This window comes from Lathamus discolor, chromosome 19 (genome assembly GCF_037157495.1).
Source record: "Lathamus discolor isolate bLatDis1 chromosome 19, bLatDis1.hap1, whole genome shotgun sequence".
Classification (NCBI taxonomy): Eukaryota; Metazoa; Chordata; class Aves; order Psittaciformes; family Psittacidae; genus Lathamus; species Lathamus discolor.
In genome coordinates this window covers 6,022,332-6,045,355 of record NC_088902.1, presented here as the reverse complement: position 1 = coordinate 6,045,355, position 23,024 = coordinate 6,022,332, and the positions used below count along the sequence as shown (strand labels likewise).

The following is a 23,024-nucleotide window of genomic DNA, read 5'->3' as shown; positions in this document are numbered from 1 at the left end:
TTACACAGGGAGAGAGATACATACATTGTGCAGTCCTGATGCTGCTTCTCCCCCCTTCATCTGGCAAAACATTCCCTGGGAGGCAATATGAGGTCATTCCTAGACCCGGCGTTGTTTTCCTCAAGCTGCAAAGCTTCGGGGCAAGAGGCAATTCATTTCCCATTAGCACACACACATTTGCACTTGGAACTCTCCCACGTATGTTTTGCTGGGGGAGCTCAGGACAGACAGGGGACTGGCCCTGTGTTATTGTGTTCCCAGAGGGAATTCCAGCAGCCGGGGCTGCCGGAAGGGTCAGCAGCTCTGGCAAAGCCACTAGGGAGGTACATGGAGTGGTGGGTTGGCATCTTCTGCAGACCAGCATCTTCTGCAGACCAGCCGTAATGTTTCTGTGGCTTCCACCACCACTTTTATTAGGAGAGGGGCTGAGCGGCTCTGGGGAGGTCTAATGGGCTGTAAAGAGCTTTTTCCCCTCTGCTTCCTTGGCTCAAGCCCAGGAGGAGCAGCATGAGTCCCGTTCCAGTGCTCACGCCGGGACAGAGCATGTGGGAATTCACCAGGACAGACTCTCCCTTCACCTCTCACCATCAGCACCTTGGTCCATCTGCTCCATGGGCAGCTCCTGCTTTGGCAAAGCTGACAAACTGTGGCTTGTGAGCCCCCCTGTGCTATCTGTGCAAACTAAAGGAAACTTTGGGACTAGACCTCCCCATCTCTAGCATGAATTTAATGCCCTGTGCTGTGAGTGAGCTGCATCTTCATCTCTGACCATATATTTGCATGATGCTGGAGCCAAAAGAGGTTTCTAAGCACAAAAAGCTGCTGAGAAGCAACAGGCAAAAGCAAAACTCCCATAAAAGACCTGAGGGCTTGCAGAAGCAGCAAGTGAATCAGGCAGGATACTGGAAGAAAAAGAGGCCACAATGCTGCGAATCAGATTTCCCTTCCTCTCTGGTTCACAGAGGCACAACACTGCCAGTCCCAGGCAGGACCTCACCTCTTCACAGCACCCAGAGCACCCAGCAGCTGGGGTGGTGGGTGCTGGTACCGTATCCTGACACTGCACACTAGAAGGAGCTGGCACAAGAAGACAACAGCAGAGACATTTTGATGCCCTAGTGAGGCTGTGGTCTAGAACTCAGAACAAAATAGACTATTTTAAAAACGGAGGAAAACAGTATTCTCTGTAACACACCAACAGCCTGGACTTAACTGATGCCACCAGTCCCCATCACCAGCTCCTGGCTTCATCCTTCATTTCCCCCAAAGCCCAATTTTATCAAGATGCCTCCAATGTGGATAAAAAAGCCCCAGGTCCCACTAAATGTCTGCCTGTCACCCTCTGACACCTTTTTTCCAGTGTCACGGAGCTTCCCAAAGTGCACTTGTTTGTAATTCCCAGTCTGCAGCAGAAGGTGACACACACTGAGGTGAGGTGACCTAACCAGCGTCACCAGGAAGGTCGATGGCAGCACCAGGAATAGCCCTATTCCCAGCTAACCACTAACCACACTTATCCCAGAATAAGGGTCCCTTTTTCCAGCTGAATTTATAACAGCTTTCCAAGTGACATAAGCTCTTACAGAAATAGGCAGGGGTTTATTCCAGAATAATTACTGGGAAATCATACTGGAGCATGTATAATTACACTGGTGAGTTGGACCCCATGCCACTGACTTGCTCCATGCTCCATATGGCTTTTATCTCATCCTCCTTTTCCATGAGCACATGTATGTCAACTGGCACATCATCAGGATGTGGGTGGAGAAGGAAGGGGCTTTGGGTAGAAAGGAAAGTGATAGATCGCTCGTTAAAGCTCTGTTAATCACATTTCCCACTGAAGATAGCCTGATAATAGCTCTTACAGCTACTGAAATCAAAAGGAGTCTTTTGGGGTGCACTGGATCACCCTCCAGATGGATTCAGCAACAGTGTCTGCTTCATGTTCAGCCCAGGCACAGCTTTGGAGCACCTGTTTTGTTTTAAATGCATTTCATGTCCTACACACAAAATCAAGCTCAGGGTTCAGGTTGAATCATAGAATAGTTTGTGTTGGAAAGGACCCTAAGATCACCTATTTCCACCCCCCTGCCACAGGCAGGAACAACTCACATGAGACCAGGATACTCCAACCCTGTCCAACCTGGACTTGAGCACTGCCAGGGATGGGGCAGCCACAGCTCCTCTGGGCACCCTGTGCCAGCGCCTCAGCATCCTCACAGGGAAGAGCTTTTTCAAAGCTGAAGAATGTGAGGCCTGAAACATTTCTGACACAAGCTGTTGGAACACATTGTACTTAATACTCATCAAAACCAAACTCACACACACTTACCAGGTGCTGATGTGTCTGTATATTCCACAAGAGCACTATCTGTGCCTGCATGATCCCGGGGCCAGCACAGGAGAACTTTAGGGTTAACTCAGCACCAGTGACACCACGTTAACTCCAGGACCCAGACGCAAGTGTTTAAAAGTAGCACTTCTCTCCTTAAAATAGTTTATGAATCTTACTTGGGGTTAAATCCAACACCCTCGAGCAGAAGGAGACCTATTAATTCCTGAGTTTTTTCCTCCTGTAGTAAAGCAGCATTTTATGTGTAAGATGTGAGTCCTTTTCCCACTTGCATTTCCAGTGACAATTTAACAAGGCAGCAGTTTATTTCCAACAGCCCCAGCCAGACCTCAGCCAACTGCGTCAATATTATGTTGCTTATACAAATGCTACCTTAGAGTCAACACCACGCTTGGGGGAGGCTTTTTTCCTCCTTTTTTTTTTTTTTAGAAAGGGTTCCTCCAGGATGATGTATGTGAAGCTCTTAAAATACTGAGGGTAATACAAGCTTTTTAAAGCTTACCTGGATTCAGAGGCTCTGCTTTAAAGCATGAAACATGCTTTTACTTGAGGGCACTGACCTGACCAAAGGCATTTGCTAATTAATTCATTCTTCCAAGAGACTTAACTGCCTCTTGCCTTTGGAAACCAAGGCAAACCTGAGCCAAATCCAGAGCCTGTGGAAAACGCGGAGAGACCCTTATTGACTGCAGGAAACTTCAGAGCTGGGAGCTGGCTCCTGCTTGGCCGGTGCCAGCCATGGAGAGCAATCGTGGGGCAGCCGTCCAATTCAAGCTGGCTGCTCTCCCCACAAGGTTTTCCTCAGTGCTGCTTTCAGGATAGAGGAAGGATGCAGGGCCTGGGTAAGACCTTCCTCAACCCCCTCCTATGATGCCATTTTGGAGTGTCTCTCCCATGCTGCAGCAGCATAGCACAGGCTTACCCTGGCTGTTGGCTTGTTTGATGGATGTTCCTGCAGTCCACACTCTCCGCTTGTCTTTGGCACACTCTCCCAAAACCCTCAGATGTTTTCTGGTACAGCACGAGCTCAGTGTGACAGGATCATCCCTTTGCCCCAGCCTCCTGAGCACAGGGCTCTTGAGATCCCTACAAGTACCACACTGCATCCTCACCACGAGAACCCCCAAAATCTGGGTGTTCTAACCCTGCACATGGGTGAAAGGTCTGACAAAATCCCAAGCCCGACACAAGCAGCTTTCCAGTATCTGAAGGGGGCTCCAAGGATGCTGGAGAGGGAATCTTCATCAGGGACTGTAGGGATAGGACGAAGGATGATGGGTTCAAACTGAAACAGGGGAAGCTGAGGTTAAATCTAAGGCAGAAGCTGTTCCCTGTGAGGGTGCTGAGGCGCTGGCACAGGGTGCCCAGAGAAGCTGTGGCTGCCCCATCCCTGGCAGTGCTCAAGGCCAGGTTGGACACAGGGGCTTGGAGCAAGCTGCTCCAGTGGAAGGGGTCCCTGCCAGTGGCAGGGGTTGGAACTGGATGATCTTAAGGTCCTTTCCAACCCAAAGCGTTCTATGATAAGCTGGGGAAACAAGGGGAACCCAAAAAACAAGGTTCCCCCACAGCACTGCCAGCTGGGAAAGCCCTACAGGATCTCTGTGATCCCGCACTGGAGCAGTTTCACGTGAGAACAGAGCAGCCTCAGTGTGTCAACAAGCTCCGAACCCCCAGGGGCAGCTGGGAGATGTCATTATTTTTTAATTATTTTTTTTTTTTTTTTATTTAAAACGAACTTCTTAACCTACAGGAAAGTAAATGTTCTTCTGGGATGGCCAAGGAAACCACGCTGGGATTTTCCAAATGGCTGTGACTGACTGTTTATGAGCAGAGGCTTCCAAACGCAGAAATAAATGGCTTGCTCTCAGCAGGTTTTCCTTTCTATATTTACCCTCACCTGAAATGAACATTCTTGCACACTGCAACATTTATTCCCTCTGATCAGGGGAGTGGGTGAAGAAACCAGCCAGCCACAACACGTCAAATAAATTGGTAATCTGCTGTTTGCACTGGGGCAGGGGAGGAGTAGGAGGAGGGAGTCCTTTGGCTTTTGGGCAGCAATCAGGTCCCACTTACAACTTCCATTTCAGCTCAGCAGAAGCACTTTGCTTTCCTGATGCTGCTTGTGGCTGCCGAGAGCTGGATCCTTCATGGAGCTGACTCAGTGGATGTCTGCCCTCTCCTCATGGCACCTGAGCATCCTTGATCACAGGCAGCTAATGGAAAAGGTTGCTCTCCCCATTGCATGGGAAAAACCAAGCTCCAAGGTGCAAGGACCAGCCTGAGGCTGCACAAGAAGCCTTCTGTGGGAGACGAAAGTGCGGCAAGATCCCAAGTGAATGCACAAGCATGAGACAACCCTCTCCAGAGCGCTGGGCTTTGAGATCCCCTTCCATGAGTCCCGATTTCCACGCTGGGTGTTTCTCCGCCTGTTCTCGAGGTGGGAAAAGGTCCCTACAAATGGCAGAGGGGTGATTCCTCCTATAGTCAGGTCCCCGGCAGGCATGAACTGCCCTGCCAACATGCAAAATGGCCATAGAAGACCCCAAAGTCCTTTCTGACAAGGGGCCAGTGGGGCTGAACCGCTGCAAACCTAAACTTAACATGAGGCTGGGCAGTCAGCTGTAAAATCTCTCCTAATCCCAGCCTTTGGAAGGGAAGGACGGGGAGATCACCTGCTTCTCCAGGACGTCACCCACATCACATGGCTTCTGGGTCACGCTCACACCAACCACCACCACCTTCAAATCTGGGCTTGACCTCCAGTTTACCTTCACGTTCACTAATTGTGCCAACCACTTTGGCATAACAGCCAAAAGAGAGGTTCACATCACCCCAGAGAGAAGAGGGGGATTAATCCTCTGCTGGCAGAGGGGAAGTTGATCAGTCATTAGTTTATGCGGGTGCTGAGGGACCCCTTGGACAACAGGGATAGAAACAGCCTTGCCCTGTTCACAGGGCTCACGCACACTCAGCACCAGCCACGACCTGGCTCTTGTTTCTTTTTCTGGTCAAACCTTTCACTTCTAGAAAAGCCTGTCCTCTTCCCAACAGCAGAGCAAACCCTTCCCCAAGCAGCCATTCCAAGAGATTTGTGTTAATCCAGATTAACAAACATCAAGCAATTTAGATAAACCGCATTAAGCCAAAACCCACCTTTGAACTTGTTATTTTTTTAGGGATCAAAATCCCTCCCTGAGCACTGTGTGTGGTTTGGGCCTCCCCATACCACAGCGTCACCAGAGCTGAGCTCTCCACTGAGTACTCAGATAATTAAGTGAAGTCAGCAAATGTGATTATCGAGAGCCAGCACATGAAGCCCAAAACTGATTCTGGGTCCTGGTATGTCCAAATGGCTGGAAGCACAAGGAGCATCTCCCTGGATCCATGCATATCATCCAGCCACGACACCTGGGCTCCAGTCAGACTGCCTGTGTGACCACAAGCCAAACCTCTTAAAGCCTCAGTTTACCCAGCACCAACCCATGCCCTAAGTACATGGATGATGAGATCACTGTGAAATGCCCCAAGATCAGGAGCTGGCCGCAGAGGCTAGGCAGGATGGGTGATGGTTTGCTCAAAGTGGCCAATCCCCACGGCTTGGACATGGGTGTCGTGACTGAGGTGGCAACAGCCAGCTCATGTGTATAGGATGTCTCACGGAAAAGGTCACGCACCAGCTTTGGAGAAGGGCATTAATAGATGCTGTAGTCATTGGTGAAGCATGTGGTGTGTTACAGCACGTAGACACCTTGCACACCCACCCCAGAGCCATCACTGCAACAGATACCTCTCTAAAGGGTTCAAACCAAAATCAGGCTACAGCAGACCCAACACCACAACACTTTCTCACTTGGACAAGGTGGACAACACTGCTTCATTCACCTGCAGGGAAGCTGCGAGCTCCTCAGGATCCACCTGTCTGCTCCCAGATCCACCAGTATCCAGCACAAAAACAATCCCAGGGGATCCTGCAAAATAACTTTCCTGGCTGATGGCGCAGAGGAAACTCCTGGCTCTGCCCCACACACCCTCCCAAAACACCAGATAATGTTTTCTGCCCTCCCCCCTCATTGCCTTCCTCATAACAGAGTCAAAGCTGTAACTTGTAGGCTCCAAGCTCCACTTTTTGGAAGTGAGGGGCTGTAACACCAACTGGGCTTTACCTCTCATGCTGGGACAGGGTTTGCATGTTTGCAGAGAACCTCCCACAGCCAGGTGGCTGCTCACAGCTTGGTACACTGCATTTGCAGGTGATCTGGATGAGGACTCAGCAGGAAGTTTGCTTTCAGCTGCCTCCATCAGTGTGTAGGTGTGCAGATAGGGACCCATTTCACTGCTGGTTTGACTCCTCCAAATGGAGACTTTCATGTTTGTCAGGCTTGAAAAATCAACAGCAGCTTTTAAACTGAAACACCATTTCCCTTTCCATGGGCTGCAGCTTGTTTGAACAAGTGGAACCTTCCCACCCTCTGCTGCTTCACTGTGCCTGGTGGGGTCATGGTGGTGGGTTTGCAGAAGCGTGGCCATTCCACTGGAGAAGATGCTCCAGCCATGGAGCTATCTCTGCTCCTGTAGGAAAAATGGGAGCTGTTTTGGAAAGCTGAGCCCTCCCTGCTAGGCTGGTTTTGTTTTCTTAGGGAAGTTGCTTGAAAAGACCAGAGGAGAGACACATGGGCTCTCCACAGCACACAACTGATGCTGTGGGTGATGCAGACAGTTTCAGAGCTTGGATGGTCCCTTTCCAATGTGATCATCAGGGTTACAAACTTGTGAGGTGATAAAAGGGCAAACTGCAAATGTCCCTGTGGAGGTGGCTGCCTGATACTCAAACACTCACCCTGAAAGAGTCAAAATCCCCATTTCCTCTGTTGGGATTTCAGCTGGATGGCTTGGCTGAAATAAATGAGATTAATCTAATCAGAAAGATGGATGGAGCTCATTAAAACAGTAGATTAAAAAGAACCCACCCTGCCTATTACCAGTGCTCCTGAGGTCTTGTGCCTTTGTGGCAAGTTAAAACCACCCATGAACCAGATTCCCCTGCAGAAATCTGTAGGAAATGCATTACAAATACAGTCTGCTATTACAGTTCTTCATGTCACCGGTCACTTGGGAAGGGACATACATACAGGGCAAATGCATGTTTATTTAAATATATACAATTGCATCCTCTGGGATCAGGATTTATAGGCTGGGAGTGGTGGGCCCTGCACTGACACAGGTAGATGTGAGCAAAAGTCACCTCAAGAGCTCTGCTGTTTTATTCTCTGTAAATGCTATTTCCCCACCCTCACCTTCCTCACTCGAGGCTGAGCAGCAGAAAGGAGCAGAAGGGTCTTGCACTGTGCAAAGCTGAACAGGGAGCACTGGGGGCAGTTCCTGGGTAGGATTTGGGCCAGCCGGGTCCACAATGAGCTTTCCTGGGTTTATTTCTCATGATCAGTTGTTTTCCTGCCCTGTCCTGTGGCTTTGAGCAGAGCAACCACCCCTCAAAGCCTCTTTGTGCCCTTGTTTGTGGGTGTAGGAGATCTTTGGGAGGAACCCACACATGGATGCTTCACACGCACAGAACACCATTGGCTTCTCCTGATGCTTTCCATGCAGGAGCCACCAAAAGCTGCTGCAGTTGCCTCTCCAAGGCATCACATACATGGTATCTTTGGAAAGTTTGACAGAACAATTGCCAGCTTGTGCACAGTGAGCAGCCAGCCCTGCTTCTCCCCAGGGCTGCACTGAGACACGTGTTCTCTTGGGAAAACAGTTAAACTAAACCAAACCCACAACCAAACCCTGTGTCCACCTGCCTGCAGAGTGCACAGAAAGCTGTGCCGAGGCCTGTGCCACTCCACCACATAGCTCTCTATTCGGGAGGAGGTGAATTCCCCCTGGGGACAGGGCAAACCAAGCACACTGGACAGGCCCTGGAGTGCTTCAAGTAAGAGGTAAGAGCTGGGGTGGTTGGTTTCCCGAGGTCATTTCTCAGCAGCATCCTCTCCCCAGCCAAGGACTGGTCGTTATCTGATGTATCTGCAGTGCTGCCCAAGCCAAGCAGTTTTCCCTTATTGCTCTTTGATGGGATGACTTTGAGAGCTCCCCGGGGGCTTGAGGAAATCACAGAATCCCAGACTGGGTTGAGTGGAAGGGACCTTGAAGCTCCTCCAGCTCCAACCCCTGCCACGGGCAGGGACCCCTTCCACTGGAGCAGCTTGCTCCAAGCCCCTGTGTCTAACCTGGCCTTGAGCACTGCCAGGGATGGGGCAGCCACAGCTTCTCTGGGCACCCTGTGCCAGCGCCTCAGCACCCTCACAGGGAAGAACCATGGTTTAAGATCACTCTGACACAGCCTTGTGCTGCAGGGATACAGCAGGGCAGACACAGTTTCAGGCTATGACTACTCCCAACATTCAATCATTTATGACAGCTAAAAAGGCTACAACTCACCAGCTGAACTGCATTAATTGCACTCGTATCTTGCTGCAAACCCTGTGCAATGCTGGCAGCTCCTTAAAACCACTAAACCCACCTGGGACCCTTTGCAGTGCACGGGCAGCAGGCGGGGAGCCGCAGCGGTGTGCACGCGGCCTGCCTGTGAGGCTGTAACGCATTAGGGGTGGGCACGGCCCTGTCCCTCCTCACACGGAGTGCCAGTCCTGTGCCTTTCATCCTGGGCAGTGCCCCAGCCACAGCACCCAGACGTCTGAAGCCTTTCACAGGCTTTGGAGGCCAGAGCTGTGCCAGGGCTGGTTTACAAGGGGTGGATCAAGGCCCCAGCTCCCGGGCACGCTGGTTCTTGCGCCTGTCCCTTGCACACATGGGGCTGAGCGTGGGTCACCATGGGTGTGGAGCCGGGGGCATGGTGAGACCCTGCCCCATGGTGCCCCAGAACTTCCCGGCTCCACCGCTGACGGCACGAGTTGGTGTTACTGGGTGCTGAGGAGATACACTGAGGAAAATAAATGCTGGGAAGGATCAAAAAGGCGACTTCTTTATTGGTGCACACGGAGCCTCATCCCGAACTGGGTGTTTTGCCCTGCGAAGGTTTAACCCCAATCCCGGCGCAGTCAAGCCGTGGTTACAGCCGCAGTCAGCCCCTGCTCTCTGGGTCCACCGGGACGAAAACCGGGCAAACCACGGTGAACAAAGCAAGAGGAAAGGAGGCTTCACCGCTGCGACCCCCGCAGCGCTCCCTGGAGCCTCTCCAGCTCTGCGGAGCCACCCTTTTCACCTCATTCCCTCAGGCATGTCTGACTGCAACGCCCTGTCAGCACCGAGCCACAGCCCCGCACAGCCTTCAGGTACGAGGCCGCTCGGCCCCAGCCCGCGGGCCATGGGGGATCTGCTGCCCTTGCTAGGGAGCGAGGGCAGCCGGGTACAGCCACAGCTGCCCCTCGGCTCAGCCGCGCCGGGCAGACCGGGGCAGACCGGGGCCGCCCGCTTCGCCCGCAGCTCCTGCCCATAGCGCGCACCACAATGGCGGGGGCAGGTGGAGAAGGCCGGGCCCGCCCTTCTCCTCGCGACCCCGTGGCCCCCCGCCTCCAATGGGACAGCCCCGGCGCGTCCCATTCGCGAGGGAGGGGGGAGCAGGACCCCGCGGCTTGCGGCCTTTCCCCGTTGCGGGACGGCCCATGGGCGCCGGCGCGGAGGGGTGTTCGACGCGACGGGCTCCGTCAGCGAGGCCGCCCGCGGGACGCGGAGCCCCGCAGTGCTTCTGGGCGCCAGCGAGGTGCGGCGGCCCTGAGGAGGGGTGCGGGGACCCCGGGGAGGGGTGCGGGACACCCCCCAGGACCACGGCAGCGGGCTCGCCCCTTCCCCCCCGCCCGTCGCGCCGTGGCTCGGTCCCGTTTGAAGCTGTGGCGGGAGGAGGCCGGCCCGCGCTGTGGGACTGATGGCGGCTCCGTGAGGGGACGGACGTGGGGCCGGCCCGCCATGACCGAGACCCGGCCCGGTCCGGGGAAAGGGGTGGAAGCGGGGCCTGACGGCTTCCCTGAGCGCTGCCAGCCCCGCTTGACCACGGTTAAATACCGGGGCGGCGTTAACATCCGCGGCTGCAGCTCCGCGCACAGGCGGGGCGCGCTGGCGGAGCAGCGGCCGCCGCTCCCCGCCGTCACTAGGTGTCAGCCGCGCTCCGCGGGAGGAGGCGGCCGAGGCGGGTCCCCGGACCCGTGCACAAAGCGTTTTGCGGGGGGAGCCGCCCGTTGTCCCCCGCAGCTCCGCAGCCCTGGTGTTAAAGCTCCCCCGCGGGAGCGCTCCTCTTACTCGCTTGGGCTGCGCCTTTCTGCAGCCGGCCCCTCGCAGGGCCTCTCTGTCGAATAACCGATGGGAGCTCCAAGTTCCCCTGTGCGTGGAACCCCACGGGACGCTGGCTCCAGCCTGCGGGCAGGGGCTCCCAGCATGTTGGGGTGTATATGTGAATGTTCACGCTTGGCTTTTCTCTGTCACGTTATGGTTCCGTGGCAGAACGTGGAAAGGAGGAGGGTTTGGATCTGTCTGTGGAAGTAACAGGAGAAGTAACAAGAAAATAAGGTAGCTCCTGAAATATATTTAAAAAAAATTATACGTTGGAGCTTAATTTATTCATTGCTTTGTGATTTACTAAGAAGTTGGTAAATAGGATGTCAGATAAGACTAATACTGAAAGAATTAGAGGCTTCAGCTGCATAAGCCATGAACAAAGCAGACCTTTCGGTGGAGATCTCCCCTGAGGTGTCTGCACGTAGCTGAAGGTGTCTGTTTTAGTGACTGATGCTCACGGCAAACACAGAAACGTTCTGTTGATCTTCTCTGAGGGCTTGGGGAGTTTCCTGGGAAAATGCCATGCTGTTCTCACCCCTCCGTTAGGACAGGTTGGGTGCTGGGTGCTGTGAACAGGGTTGAAAGGAAGGAGTCCACTTTAGAAAACTGAAGTTGAGGAAGATCTGCATGAGTTAGAGATAGGCCAGGTGTATTGCTGCCTGTGAGGAGTAAAGACTGAGAGAAGGGAACACTCAAAGACATGAGCTGCAATAAAAACCAAGAGGAATGGTTCCATCAAACTGAATGCCTGAGTTTGATGTTAACAGAAACCCAGTTCCCTCCTCTCTTAGCCTGGGAAGCCCAGTGAAGGAGACCTTGCACAAAGCCTTTCGGAACAGTGTGGAGGAACAGCTCCCTGCTGGGCCCCAGACCACACCTGGCCAATCCAACTGCTGCAGGAGATGAGCTGAGTTGTTCCTGGCCCAGAGACGATGGTTACCTTAGAATGTCTTCTCTGAATCACTACATCACCCCTCACATCCAATGTTCCTATGTGAACATGTGTAAGAGGGAGGAGAGAGTAGGCTCCATATAATTTCTAGGGAGATACAACTGCACCTTCTGAAACCTGCCTGAGAAGGAAACTCATTCTCTGGTCCCAGGTCTTTAAAACACATAATCTACAAAAGAATGGAAAGCTTTTGTTTGAGCTGCTGGTTACAGCAACAGCTGTAGGCCCTTCCTGGTATAGTGTCTAACAAAGAAAAACTGCAATTCTCTCAACAAAGACATCTTTTTAAGTATAAGAGGGGCTGTATCTACTCAAAAAAGTATCTACTTAAATAAGCGTACAATGTAGTGAGTAAGAACACAGTTTAGCACTAAAAGACACACATCCTAACAGGGCATGAAGAGGCATATAGTTTGCTTTTTCAGTCTGTGCTTTTCCATTAACCACCAGAGAGGTAACTCCTCTTTCATGCAGGTAAAGGAGGTTTTACAAGATTTGAAACTGTGGCCAGACATCCTGGAGTGAGTCATTAGAGCAAGCTTTAAGCAACAGTGTGGCCCAGAAGTTGTGTTCCCAGTCTCCAGACAAGGCCAACCTCAATTCCTGTTGAGCAACTCTGGAGAACTGTGGAGTTCCTGGAACAAAAGGAGGCTGCCTGTTCTTTGGGCAGGTCCTGCTGTCACTGTGCCATGGCACAACCAACTGTGAAGCCAGATTGAAGAGTAATTTTTGGGTACCACTCCAATTAGACTGAGCAACCTTTTGTAAGAAAATGGAATTAAGTCAGAGGATCTAAATTCTCCTTTCTCAGCATTCTAAAATGTCCCCAGTTACAGCATTTACCCCAGTATTAAACCTTCAATTCACTGTGTCTCATCTCAGGGAGATTTTCTGGGTGCTGAGCCTGATGAAAATGGATATGCTGAATTTACCATCTAGAGCATCTGCTCTCATTTGCAAGACCACATTGTCCAGTATGAACAGAAGAAATTCTAGGAACTCTTGGATAAGCTGCCTAGTAAGTCACCAGGGAAGGGAGAACTCCCCCTCTAGAAGAGTTATTAAAGCATTAGAAGGAACCTGAGTATTCCAAAGCTGATGCTTTCATCATGTGCTCAGTAACAGATGAGAGAAGTGCTCCTAAGAGCTGGAGGACTCTTGGGTCCCTTCCTCAAGGCTCTTTACTAAAACCTCACAGAAAAACAGTTACTTAGAGTGCTTCAGTTTCTGCATGCATAAGTCAGAGCTAATAGCCTTCTCAGGAGGAACTGTGAGTTCTCAGGAGTTTAAAGTGTTTTGAGCTCCTCAGAGGAGTGAACAAAATGATGTTAGGAGGCAGATTTAAAAAGGAAATCCTACATTTGATCTAGACATCTTTTTTGCTAGGCTATAGAGGATTTCTCTCTGGCTGCCTCTCTCATTCATCAGACTCCATTAACGGTGCTTTTTGGAGACTGAAGGTCTCTATCCAAGATAATGTTCTCCACAGTAGCCTAACTCCATGCCCGGGCAACAGGACATGAATACTGTATGTCAGTGGTGGTGTAAGCCATTCCCTGCCATTCCCTCCACACACACTCACAGAATCACAGAATCACAGAATCCCAAGGGTTGGAAGGGACCTAAAAAGATCATCTAGTCCAACCCCCCTGCAAGAGCAGGGTAACCTACAGTACATCACACAGGAACTTGTCCAGGCGGGCCTTGAATAGCTCCAGTGTAGGAGACTCCACAACCCCCCTGGGCAACCTGTTCCAGTGCTCTGTCACTCTTACAGTAAAGAAGTTCTTCCTGATGTTCAGCCTGCAGCATGGCATACCTCCTTCTTACTGACTTAGTCTGACCAGTCTGTCCTTGCAAACATCCATTTCTGTTACCCCACTGCAGATAACCTGCATTACACAAGAGTGTGGCTGTGCAGAGCAGCAGCAGAAGTGTCCATGTTCTCTTTGCAGCCACCGCACCACAGCCAGCAGTAGCACAACTTTGCCTAGTCTTGCATCCATGCTAAATCGAGGATACAGGAATCTGTTCTGCTGGGAGCCTGGGCAAAAGGAATACCCTGAGGTAGGAAAAGTGCCGGAATGCCTTTACAGCTTCTGCATCTTCTATAGGATGAACTGCCAGAATCTCTGTCCCCTCTACACCATGAAGCATTACACATGGGTTTTCCCTCTGTGGAACAATTGGATGGTTCACAAAACTAAACCTCCCTGCTACCAGGCAGCTGCTTTCCATTCAGCTTCATGGGGGTGTTGCAGCTCTGCTCCATGGCTTGAGATCTGCCAAGTTATCACAGCTGCTGTTTCCACACCCACAGGCTCATTTGGTTTCTGCTCACAGACACTGCTTATGGATCAGGCAGGATGTACAAGTGCAGGTGAATGAGCGGCACCTCATATCATAGCGGCAGTCCTGCTAGTGACCAGAGGCATCTGTGACACACCTTATGTAGCTTACCTAGGTTTGTATCTAGGCTAAAAAGGGTAACAAAGGTCCTCCTGAAAGGTACAAGAGTACCAGGTGGGTTGACTTTTCCAGAAGGAGAAGAATGAGTATGCAGGCACTGGCTGCTTGTGGGAGAAGTGGCAAGAATCTCCTCTGGGCATGGACGAGAATCTGAGACCCACATAACAGCCAGGTCTACTGTGAGGAGTAGAGGAGGCCAGCCAGTGTTTTTGGTTGGGAGCTAACTCTAGAGCAATGATCCCCTTTTGATCACAGGGGAAAAACGAGTAGTGCTGATCACCATTTCATGGGTCAGCCGCAGGGCAGCCTAATGCTTGCCAAAGAGCCAGGAAGGGAAGCTTAGTTCACAGAGCTCTGGCTAAATGTTGGTCACTACAGCTAGCTGGCTGTGGTGACACTCCACAGGCACGTGGAGAAGTCCCCTTCCCCAACCAATCTGAGCTGTGGCCAGAGCACATGTACCTTTGTATGATTTAGGTATAAAGAAGCTTTAGAAGACATTGTGACCACATGCTCCAGGTCAGCAGGACTCCCTCAGCTGGGTTACTCTGCTTTTACCCTGACATACACTTCCCTGAAAGGTCAGATAAAAAGCACTGCAGACGACGACAACACAGCCCAGCACATCATTGGTGAGTCTCTGAGCTTAAGTCTAATTTGAACTTGAAGCCACTTTTGCACTCGTAGGCCACAATTTAGGTTTAGACTAATTACCCTGGAGCATACAGGACAGGTCTAGACTAAGTTTGGTGTCTGGCCCCTCCACATAGTCTGAACAGGAGAGGTGGGTCGGGGAAACTTGGTTTAGAAACTGCCTTGATTTTCCTGTTCCACCCTGAAATGCTTCCAAACAAGTAATTGCTTTGGAAAATCTCTTAAATCCTCCCTTCCCTGCTAGAAGCTAAACAGGCCCAAGTGCAAGGACTGTTCCTAGGCAGTGTTGCAATCTTCAGGCCAGGATGTAGAGTGAGTACTTGATCACTGGCTGTAGTAAAGCACCATGCTAAGATCTTTAAATACTATTTATCCCTAGAGAGAGCAGTGCTGGTATTCAGCTGCCCTGAAATGCTACTCCATCAAAATATTTATTCAAATGCTTTGGATAAGAGCTGCTTACTTTGACCTTGTATTAGTACTCAGAATGCTGAGAATGCAGCGCCACAGGCAGCCTGTACGCTACAGAATGATTATTTCCACATGGAAGACCAGCTTTTATCAGCTATGAGAATAAGGTGAGGCTCTTCCTGCCCACTGCTTCATCTAGTTAAATATCCTTCCCAGCCTGTGTGGAATCCATCATAGTGTTTATTTGGGTTTCTTCTTTCCATGTCAGAGCAGGTTGTTTTGTTTTGATGTAGTTCAGAAAGCTGGATTAATAACCTAAACCAAACCTTGATAAACTACAGGCTGGGCAGGGGATGATGGCACTGACTCACCCCTGCAGTGGCACGAACTAGACAGCCTGTCCCCCTTTTGTGTCTAAAAATCAAACCCATGTCTTGCCTGTACTTTTGGCCTCCATCAACATTTTCCACTTACTCACTTCAAGTGCAGGAACATCTGAAGTAGCTGATAGTTGAGTATCAGCTCTGTACTCCTCAGCAAGGTCCTTGAATGCTTTCCATTTCAAAATGCTGCTGTGGCAGGCAAGATAAATCCCAGGCTCTGGAGTTCTTTGAAGATGCTCAACAATTCAGTGCAGTACAAAAGCTCTCACAGGGTGGGTGAAGTATCTTTACTGTTGACCTGCTCCACTTTAACGTGAGGTTTGATGGCTTTGACCATTGTGAAGTCCTTCAGCACAGTCCCCCAGTGACAGCTTTCCTTAGTGCAGCTACAAAGTGAACTCAAGGCACGTGCCCCTGGGTACTTGAGTACTCTCCGTGTGTCACATGTTCCACCTTGGTTCCTGTGCTGGAGGCTCTTTCAGCTACTTCCAAATGGAAAAGGAATACATTAATCCACTGTGTCCCTGAATCCACCCACTGTGTTACTTGTCCACAACATCCCACCACAATGTGGCTGCCCTCAGATCTACTCTTGACTGCATGAGGAAGCTTCCTGTGCTGATTGTAGATTTCGTTTTGTTCACTTACTTCCTCTCCCTACAGAGCAGCAGATTCGTTCCTTCCCCTGCCTTCTCATTGCCCCTGATGGACAGAGTGCAGAAAGATTTCCTGAAGAGCCTTGGTTCTGTTCAGGAAGAGCTGTGGGAAGCTGGGAGCAGGTTTGGAAGTGCAATCCACCACAACAGGCAGGAGTTTGGACCTCACCACTCAGGAATTCTCACGAAGGTGCTTCTCCCAGGTGCAGAACCAGACTCAGAAGCGGATTCTTTCCGATCATCTTCACCATCTGGCAGAGGTGGAACACTTTCTCCCACTGTATCTCAAGTCATGCCTCAGATTGTAAAAATCAACTGGACAAATCCACAGGGACCAGCATTACTACTATGCAGTGACTCTCCATGTCTATCTGAATAAACCTCCCAACTACAAAACGTAGTGCTGCTTTTTCCCCCAAACCTGCCACTATTTGGTGGGGAAGGCAACAGGATGTGGAGCTGATAAAGCTGCAGAGGAGCTCAAGGTGTTTTAATTCAAGGTCTTAATTCTGCCATGGGCCTGTAACCTACTTTGCTGAAGCTTTAGTCACAGCCCACGGATGCTGTTTGCATTCGATAAGGCCACATGGTATTTAAAATCATTAAATCTGCTCAATATGGTTCAATGTTAGCTTGAAAACCTGACTGAATTATTAGAAATGGAACATACGGTATAAATTTAGCAATCCCTGGTGTATTTAGTATTTCACATCAGCCAGATTTCACTTGACATGAAAATGGGAACTTTAACCTGTCTGGATTTCTTGCTCTAATTTTACATCATGAAAATGTCCTATTTGTTGGCAAGCTCAAGATCTCCGCTGGGTAAATACTAAACCCAATGGCTGCTGTCACATGAACCACTGGCTGCTGTGATTTCACTCTTCAGCATTAGTAAATGAGGGTCCCCTCAGTCCCAATGGAACAATCCTTCCAGATGCACAGTAATGGGGGTAAAAATGAACATTTCTCACCATACCCAAAGTGGCTGGAGGTCTTGAACAGAACCAGTGGATGTGTTCTTATGCATAAATAATGCATTTGTCTCAAAATAATGACACTCAATATTTGGGGTCACTATGACTAAGTGCAGACAGAGCAGCTTCAACCAAATGAAACGACTGCACAGCAGGCACCACTCCCCATCCCACCCCACCCAACTAAAGCAGGACTGCTCCCAGCTTCAGTGCTCTTTGCTCTGCTTCCACAACCACAGCACATCACAGAATCCCAGACTGGTTCGGGTTGGAAGGGACCTTAAAGCTCCTCCAGTTCCAACCCCTGCCACGGGCAGGGACCCCTTCCACTGGAGCAGCTTGCTCCAAGCCCCTGTGTCCAGCCTGGCCTTGAGCACTGCCAGGGATGGGGCAGCCACAGCTTCTCTGGGCACCCTGTGCCAGCGCCTCAGCACCCTCACAGGGAACAGCTTCTGCCTTAGATCCAACCTGAACTTCCCCTGTTTCAGTCTGAACCCATCACCCCTTGTCCTATCCCTACAGTCCCTGATGAAGAGCCCCTCTCCAGCATCCCTGCAGTCCCCTTCAGACACTGGAAGCTGCTCTGAGGTCTCCACGCAGCTTCTGTTCTCCAGGCTGAGCAGCCCCAATGTTCTCAGCCTGGCTCCATAGGGGAGGTGCTCCAGCCCCTGAGCATCCTCATGGCCTCCTCTGGACTTGCTCCAACAGCTCCATGTCCTTCTCATGTTGGGGTCACCAGATGTCACCTCTGTGCAGTGCTCCAATGCTGCTTCTTTCCTTGGATTTACAAAGCGGAGAAGCACAGGCGCGGGACTCACCTAATCAAACACCACAAATCTGCCATCCCTCACACCCCTCTTCTCTTACCTTCACAGGTCGGGTCTGTTGGCTGAGGACAGGAACAGCGTTGCTGTAACACAGAACAGGAGCCTTTGGTGTCACCCTGGGGTAGGTCACAGTGACAAGAGGGCAACACGTGTCTAAGTTGGTTTATTAATTCAGTCTGTTCTAAGTTGTACAATTCTGAAAACAACAAAACGACTGCTGGAAGCCCAGAAATATTTACACTCTCGCCTTGTTGTAGTGAGGTCAGTCTATGTTGTTGCACAGATTGGTTATGTTTGGTACCACAAGATGTTTCAAAATTCAGACAAATTTGAACAGATTAACAATTGTATATACAGGAAATAAAAGGAAATTCAAGTATCAAAATACAGACAGATTAAATAACATTTGTAGTACAAATCAGTCCCACTGCCATACATCACAATTAGCAAAAATGACTACATTGCAAACTGAACGTGAGTGTTCTCTGCCCTCTTAGGGAATCTCAGGTTATTCTTCCATGGGTAAGAAAAATGTTTGAGCTAGATTGACTTTGCAAGAGCAGCACAGGTACTTTCTTTTGGAAAAATAAAAAAATACAGGAAATAATGCCAATAGGAAGCATAAAAGGGAGACCTTTAGCAACAAGAGTGTTGCAAACACCTCTAAAATAAAGGTCTGATTGCATGGAAACGTCAGCAGAAGGAAGCTAGGGAAACTGTGCTGCTAGAAACTGCTGAAGTGCAGTGGAAGGAGCATTAGAGCAATTGCCTCCACTTCAGCTGCCCATAGAACGGGGTGGGTTCAGAGGGACTATTTGGCATCTGGTCTGCGTCTCAGCAGCCTTGTGAAGGCGCAGACTTGTCACTAGAGGTACAGCCTGGAAGCTGCTGCATCTTCTCCCTGTGACGGGACAGGCACACACCCCACCAAAGTTGCATAATTTCTTCATAAAAGAACAATCCCAAAGCAAGTTCAATGGCAGCTGAACAACTTTTTGTTCTTCCTTGTAAATACAAAATTAAAAAGGATAAAGCAGCTTCAATTTGGGGAAAAAAAACCCAAAACCAAACAAACCAAAAAAGTTCATCCCCTCCTATATAAAAAAGGACAACTCTGCATCTCAGTCACTTATCTTGAGTTCTCAGCCTGGACTCATGCCATGCACAATCCAAACTCTGTAAACCACAATCTGTCCTTAAAAAAGGGGACTGAGGCCCAGGGCAGCCCCACCTTTTCCAGGCAGAGAATACAGCAGATGCATTTTGAGTCAAAAGTCATATTCAGCACCAGAAATTTAGGGCACTTTCCTCCCAGATACCATAAAACCCTGGAGGGAGGAAGAGGCAGAATACTGTGCAATGGGTGGGATAACATGACTGAGAGTCAGGGACTGGCATGGTCCAGGATCTGTCTCCAGCATGCAAGTACCTTGAGAAAACCCATTGAAATAGAAGGGGAATATGCACTGCCAAAACAACTGCTTTGCCTATGGAGTGAGAAAGAGAGTATCTGGCTAAAGAACTGTTGGATCACTAAAGACAACCACAGGATCACACACAGGACTGGAAAGGACCACCAGGGTCACTAAGCACAGTCCCCTGAAGATTGGAGTCTTCATCACCACATCACCTCCAAGCCAACCTTCAAAAAGCTCATGCAAGTAAAAAGAAAGGTGTCCCTCCTCCCAAGCAGAGGTTCAATTTGCAATCTCTCCAAAAAGACTTGTTGCCAACACACCAAATATTTACACTTAACACCAGTATGAATGCAACATATGCAGAACAAGGAATGTTAGGTTTCCTAAATTCATCAACTTAAAAAATAATCTCCACTTCCCCCTCCTTATCATTTACAGGTCTATGCCCTTGGGATTACGGATCATCTCTCTGCCTCACTGGCTAGAGAGACTAAATGAAATCCTGACATACAGCAGCAACTGGAGTTAAACAGAAATTATCTGGGCATACCATCACAGTAAAGCAGCAGGTACCACATCCCCAACCATCATAATGCCTGTCGAGGTTACACTCGTGCTGTGCTACATTTGTGTGTCTGAAGAATGAAAATCACATTTTCACACCTCTCCCTTGAGGGAACAGTCAGTACTGCGTGAAGACACATCAGTCACAGCCCAAACTGCTGTTAGATACCCTGCCAATTTGGAAGAAAAGTAATGGCACCTTTGAGATGGCGGTTTTGGAGATCCTCGACTGAGATGGGGGCTGAGCCATTCTCAGGTTGGTCTGATTTCTCCTGGGGTATGGACTGTTTCAGTGTAATGCCCAAAATTTAACTCCTTATTTGTTCACCTTCTGAATCGGTTGCACTAATTAAGTAACAAGCTAGTATCAAAAAAGTGCTAAATCACAATTGAATAGACTTTAAAAAACCCCAAACCCTCAACCCTTCAGGGCATAACTGCATTTAAAACCAACTCAGGTGCACACGAGACTGGAGAAGGGACTCATCTCCAGGGGTTCAGTGCGGAAAAATGGGAAGAAATTGTGTCCTTGCCATAGAAACATCAAGTATTGCAATGCAAGAGTTCTGTGTAGGGGAAGCGAGCTCTGTACCATCGTCAGACTTGGCCACAACCACTCTGGGGTGAAAGATCCTTTGCAGACTCCTTAAGTTGTTTCCATTTGCACTTCCCCTGCCAGGCTTCTCACACTGGAGGAAGTGATTTCCAGAAATTTGGCATTCTCTACTGTTCACCCAGAACTGAAGCAAATGTAAGTACCGTTAGAGATGTGCACACCACTCCCACCACTAAGACTCCCTGCTGTACTCAGGGCTGCGTGGATTCTCAGTAAATAAGGATATCTATTTTTTTTTCCTCACCAAAATACCTGCAGTGCTACATTTAAACTGTGAACTGGATTTGCTCTGCATCATTTTTGCACATTATTAAAGAAACAGGTTGAAAAACATTTGTGTCAAGCTAGAAAAGGTGACATCACTCTCAGAAGTCTCAACTTTCCTTTGCTAGACATGGAGAGAGCTGCTTTCCTCAGCTGGTGCCTGGGATCCCTTTACCCCCCTTTGCTTTGGGAGCCCTTACTGAGCAGCCATGCACCCAACTCCAAGGCAGACACCAGATGGAGATGATCTTCGTGTCAGCAGGCCACTGCTTCTTAGGTCTCTGCCCCGTTACTACATGTCCGTGGTAGGAGACAGCTGCCCGGAGCTCAGCTTTGCAGAGGCAAACAGAAAGGAAGATAATGGAATGAATGATTTCTGAGTCATAAACCACAAGTGCTGGGAAAGATGAGGCTCATGGCCAGGACGTGACACAACCGTGAGGGTTATGGACACACAGCAGGGGCTCTAGTTCAGGCAGAGCTGCCTGTGATCCCAGCTGGGTTTGGATGGTCACCCTTAGAAAGGCACATGCTGTGGTGACCCAGTGTGGGAGGTGCTGAGAAACCTGCTGAGAGCAGGGTTGATGCAAGAGCGGTCTGAGCTCTAGAGTCAGGCGGTTGGGTGGGCTATGGCATGGTAAATGCTTACATGTAGAAACTGCACTACCACACCAAACGTGTTTCTCTTTGAAGGACACAGAAACCCTCAGGGCTCCCTTACAGCTTGGAAAGATGCTGATCAAACCCAACCCCAGCCTCTCAGAGCACCTCAGACGCAGCAATATTCTGCTGTCCACCACAGTGCGGTTGGCAGGATGGTCCTGCAGCACTTCAGGCAACTGCAGTTCAACCTCCGCTTCAGGGGTCTTTAAGCAGAGGAGCACTTGCTCTGCGGTAAGAGGCTCCTCGGCATGTGAAATACATGCACTAGGCTGAGACTTCCTTTTTCTCTAAGACAATCTTTTCATTCCTCTCACTTGGGTTCTTACCAGCCTAACCCTCATTTCGAAGTCAGTTTGCTGCTCACTGCCATTCAGCCACAAATGACTTGGGAGGTCAAATTCACTCCTGAGAAAGAGCTGAATCAAGATTTTGAAACATCAGATTTCACCACAAGTATGGGGAAAGAGAAGCTTTGAGGCAGCAGCTCTAAACTCAGACAAGCTGCTTCTAGCCCCTCAGTCCCAGGTGCAATAACCCAGGGCTGCTGTTGTGACCTCTCCACTGATGCCAACTGGTGATGACCAAGGAAGATTTGGGGTAAATTCTGTTATTTGGACACGGAGCTTTACTGGGGATCCAAGTGTGCTCTCCTCCCCATTTCTATCTAAGCTGCCCACCAGAGACGTCACACAGAGGTGAGCAGGGAGCTGCTGTCCACCTTTCTTCACAGCTCTCAAATACAAACCCACCATCACCACCACCTCTCCAAAACTGGGCTGGGAGGGGGTTTTGCCAAGGTGTGAAACCCACGGTGAGTTCACTCACACCAAGGCGCACGTCAGCGAGTTCTGTGCAGCCCAACTACCAAACAGCCACAGCTCCATCTGCTCAGCCCTCTCCTGCGAGGAGCTGGTTGGGGTCCAGGAACCAGCTCTGCTCTGAGTCTGGAGTTTTGGACTTCAGCTCTGAGGAGAGCGCTGGAGGTTTACTGCCATGTTGTGGAAGTCACAGAGCCTTTCACTAGAGGGTCTCCAAACTGCTCTGCAAACAGAAGGAGCCTTCCACCCTTAGAGGGAAGTACATCCCCATCTCCTACATGGGGAAACTGACAGGTGACATTGCTTGGACTCAGCAACTCCGAGAGCAGTAGCAGGGGGTCAGGAATTCTGCCTCCCGGCACTGTACAGTCATCAAATCCTCCTCCTCCTCCTCAGTTTGAGCTCAGTGAGCTTTGCAAACGCAAGTGAAGGAGCCAAGGGCAGGCCATGATGGCTCATAGGGGCTTTCACCACCGTAACAGCATTCCCAGACTGCTCTGGCCTGTGACAGTTGCTCTGCCATCCTATGGAAACGATTCCCAGTCATATTCTGGAATTAAAAGCTGCTTCTACTGAGAAAGTAGCATTTCTACACAGAAATAGGGACATTTTCCCGGAGGAAAGACATGCACTTGAGAAGCAGCCAGAAAAAGCAGAGGTGGCCACTGATGCAAGGGCCACTTCCAAGTGAAATCCTTGCTGTC

General features: G+C 50.0%; 2 protein-coding genes across 9 annotated transcripts in view; one reads left to right on the top strand and one right to left on the bottom strand.

The window, feature by feature from the left end:
- Window positions 1-10,897: 10,897 nt before the first annotated feature.
- ANKS1A (ankyrin repeat and sterile alpha motif domain containing 1A) overlaps window positions 10,898-23,024 on the bottom strand; it is a 119,888-nt gene continuing 107,761 nt past the window's right edge. For 4 of the 8 annotated variants that reach the window (XM_065698617.1, XM_065698619.1, XM_065698620.1 and 1 more), the window contains one exon: window positions 18,125-21,170. Coding sequence is in view for 5 of the 8 variants with exons in the window: in XM_065698620.1 (XP_065554692.1) it covers window positions 21,167-21,170 (4 nt within the window). In the remaining 3 variants the exon portion in view is untranslated. Of the gene's footprint in view, window positions 11,215-18,124; window positions 21,171-23,024 lie in introns of those variants that run through there. The other 4 variants (XM_065698615.1, XM_065698616.1, XM_065698618.1 and 1 more) reach the window with 3 other exon arrangements.
- On the top strand, window positions 11,393-16,694 carry TCP11 (t-complex 11). The gene is given in 13 exon segments (XM_065698463.1): window positions 11,393-11,510; window positions 11,513-11,554; window positions 12,051-12,054; window positions 12,483-12,523; window positions 12,526-12,618; window positions 13,488-13,572; window positions 13,574-13,667; window positions 13,944-14,037; window positions 14,040-14,123; window positions 14,448-14,460; window positions 14,547-14,701; window positions 16,127-16,232; window positions 16,234-16,694. Coding segments are annotated over 13 exon segments (1,248 nt in total). The 3' UTR covers window positions 16,553-16,694.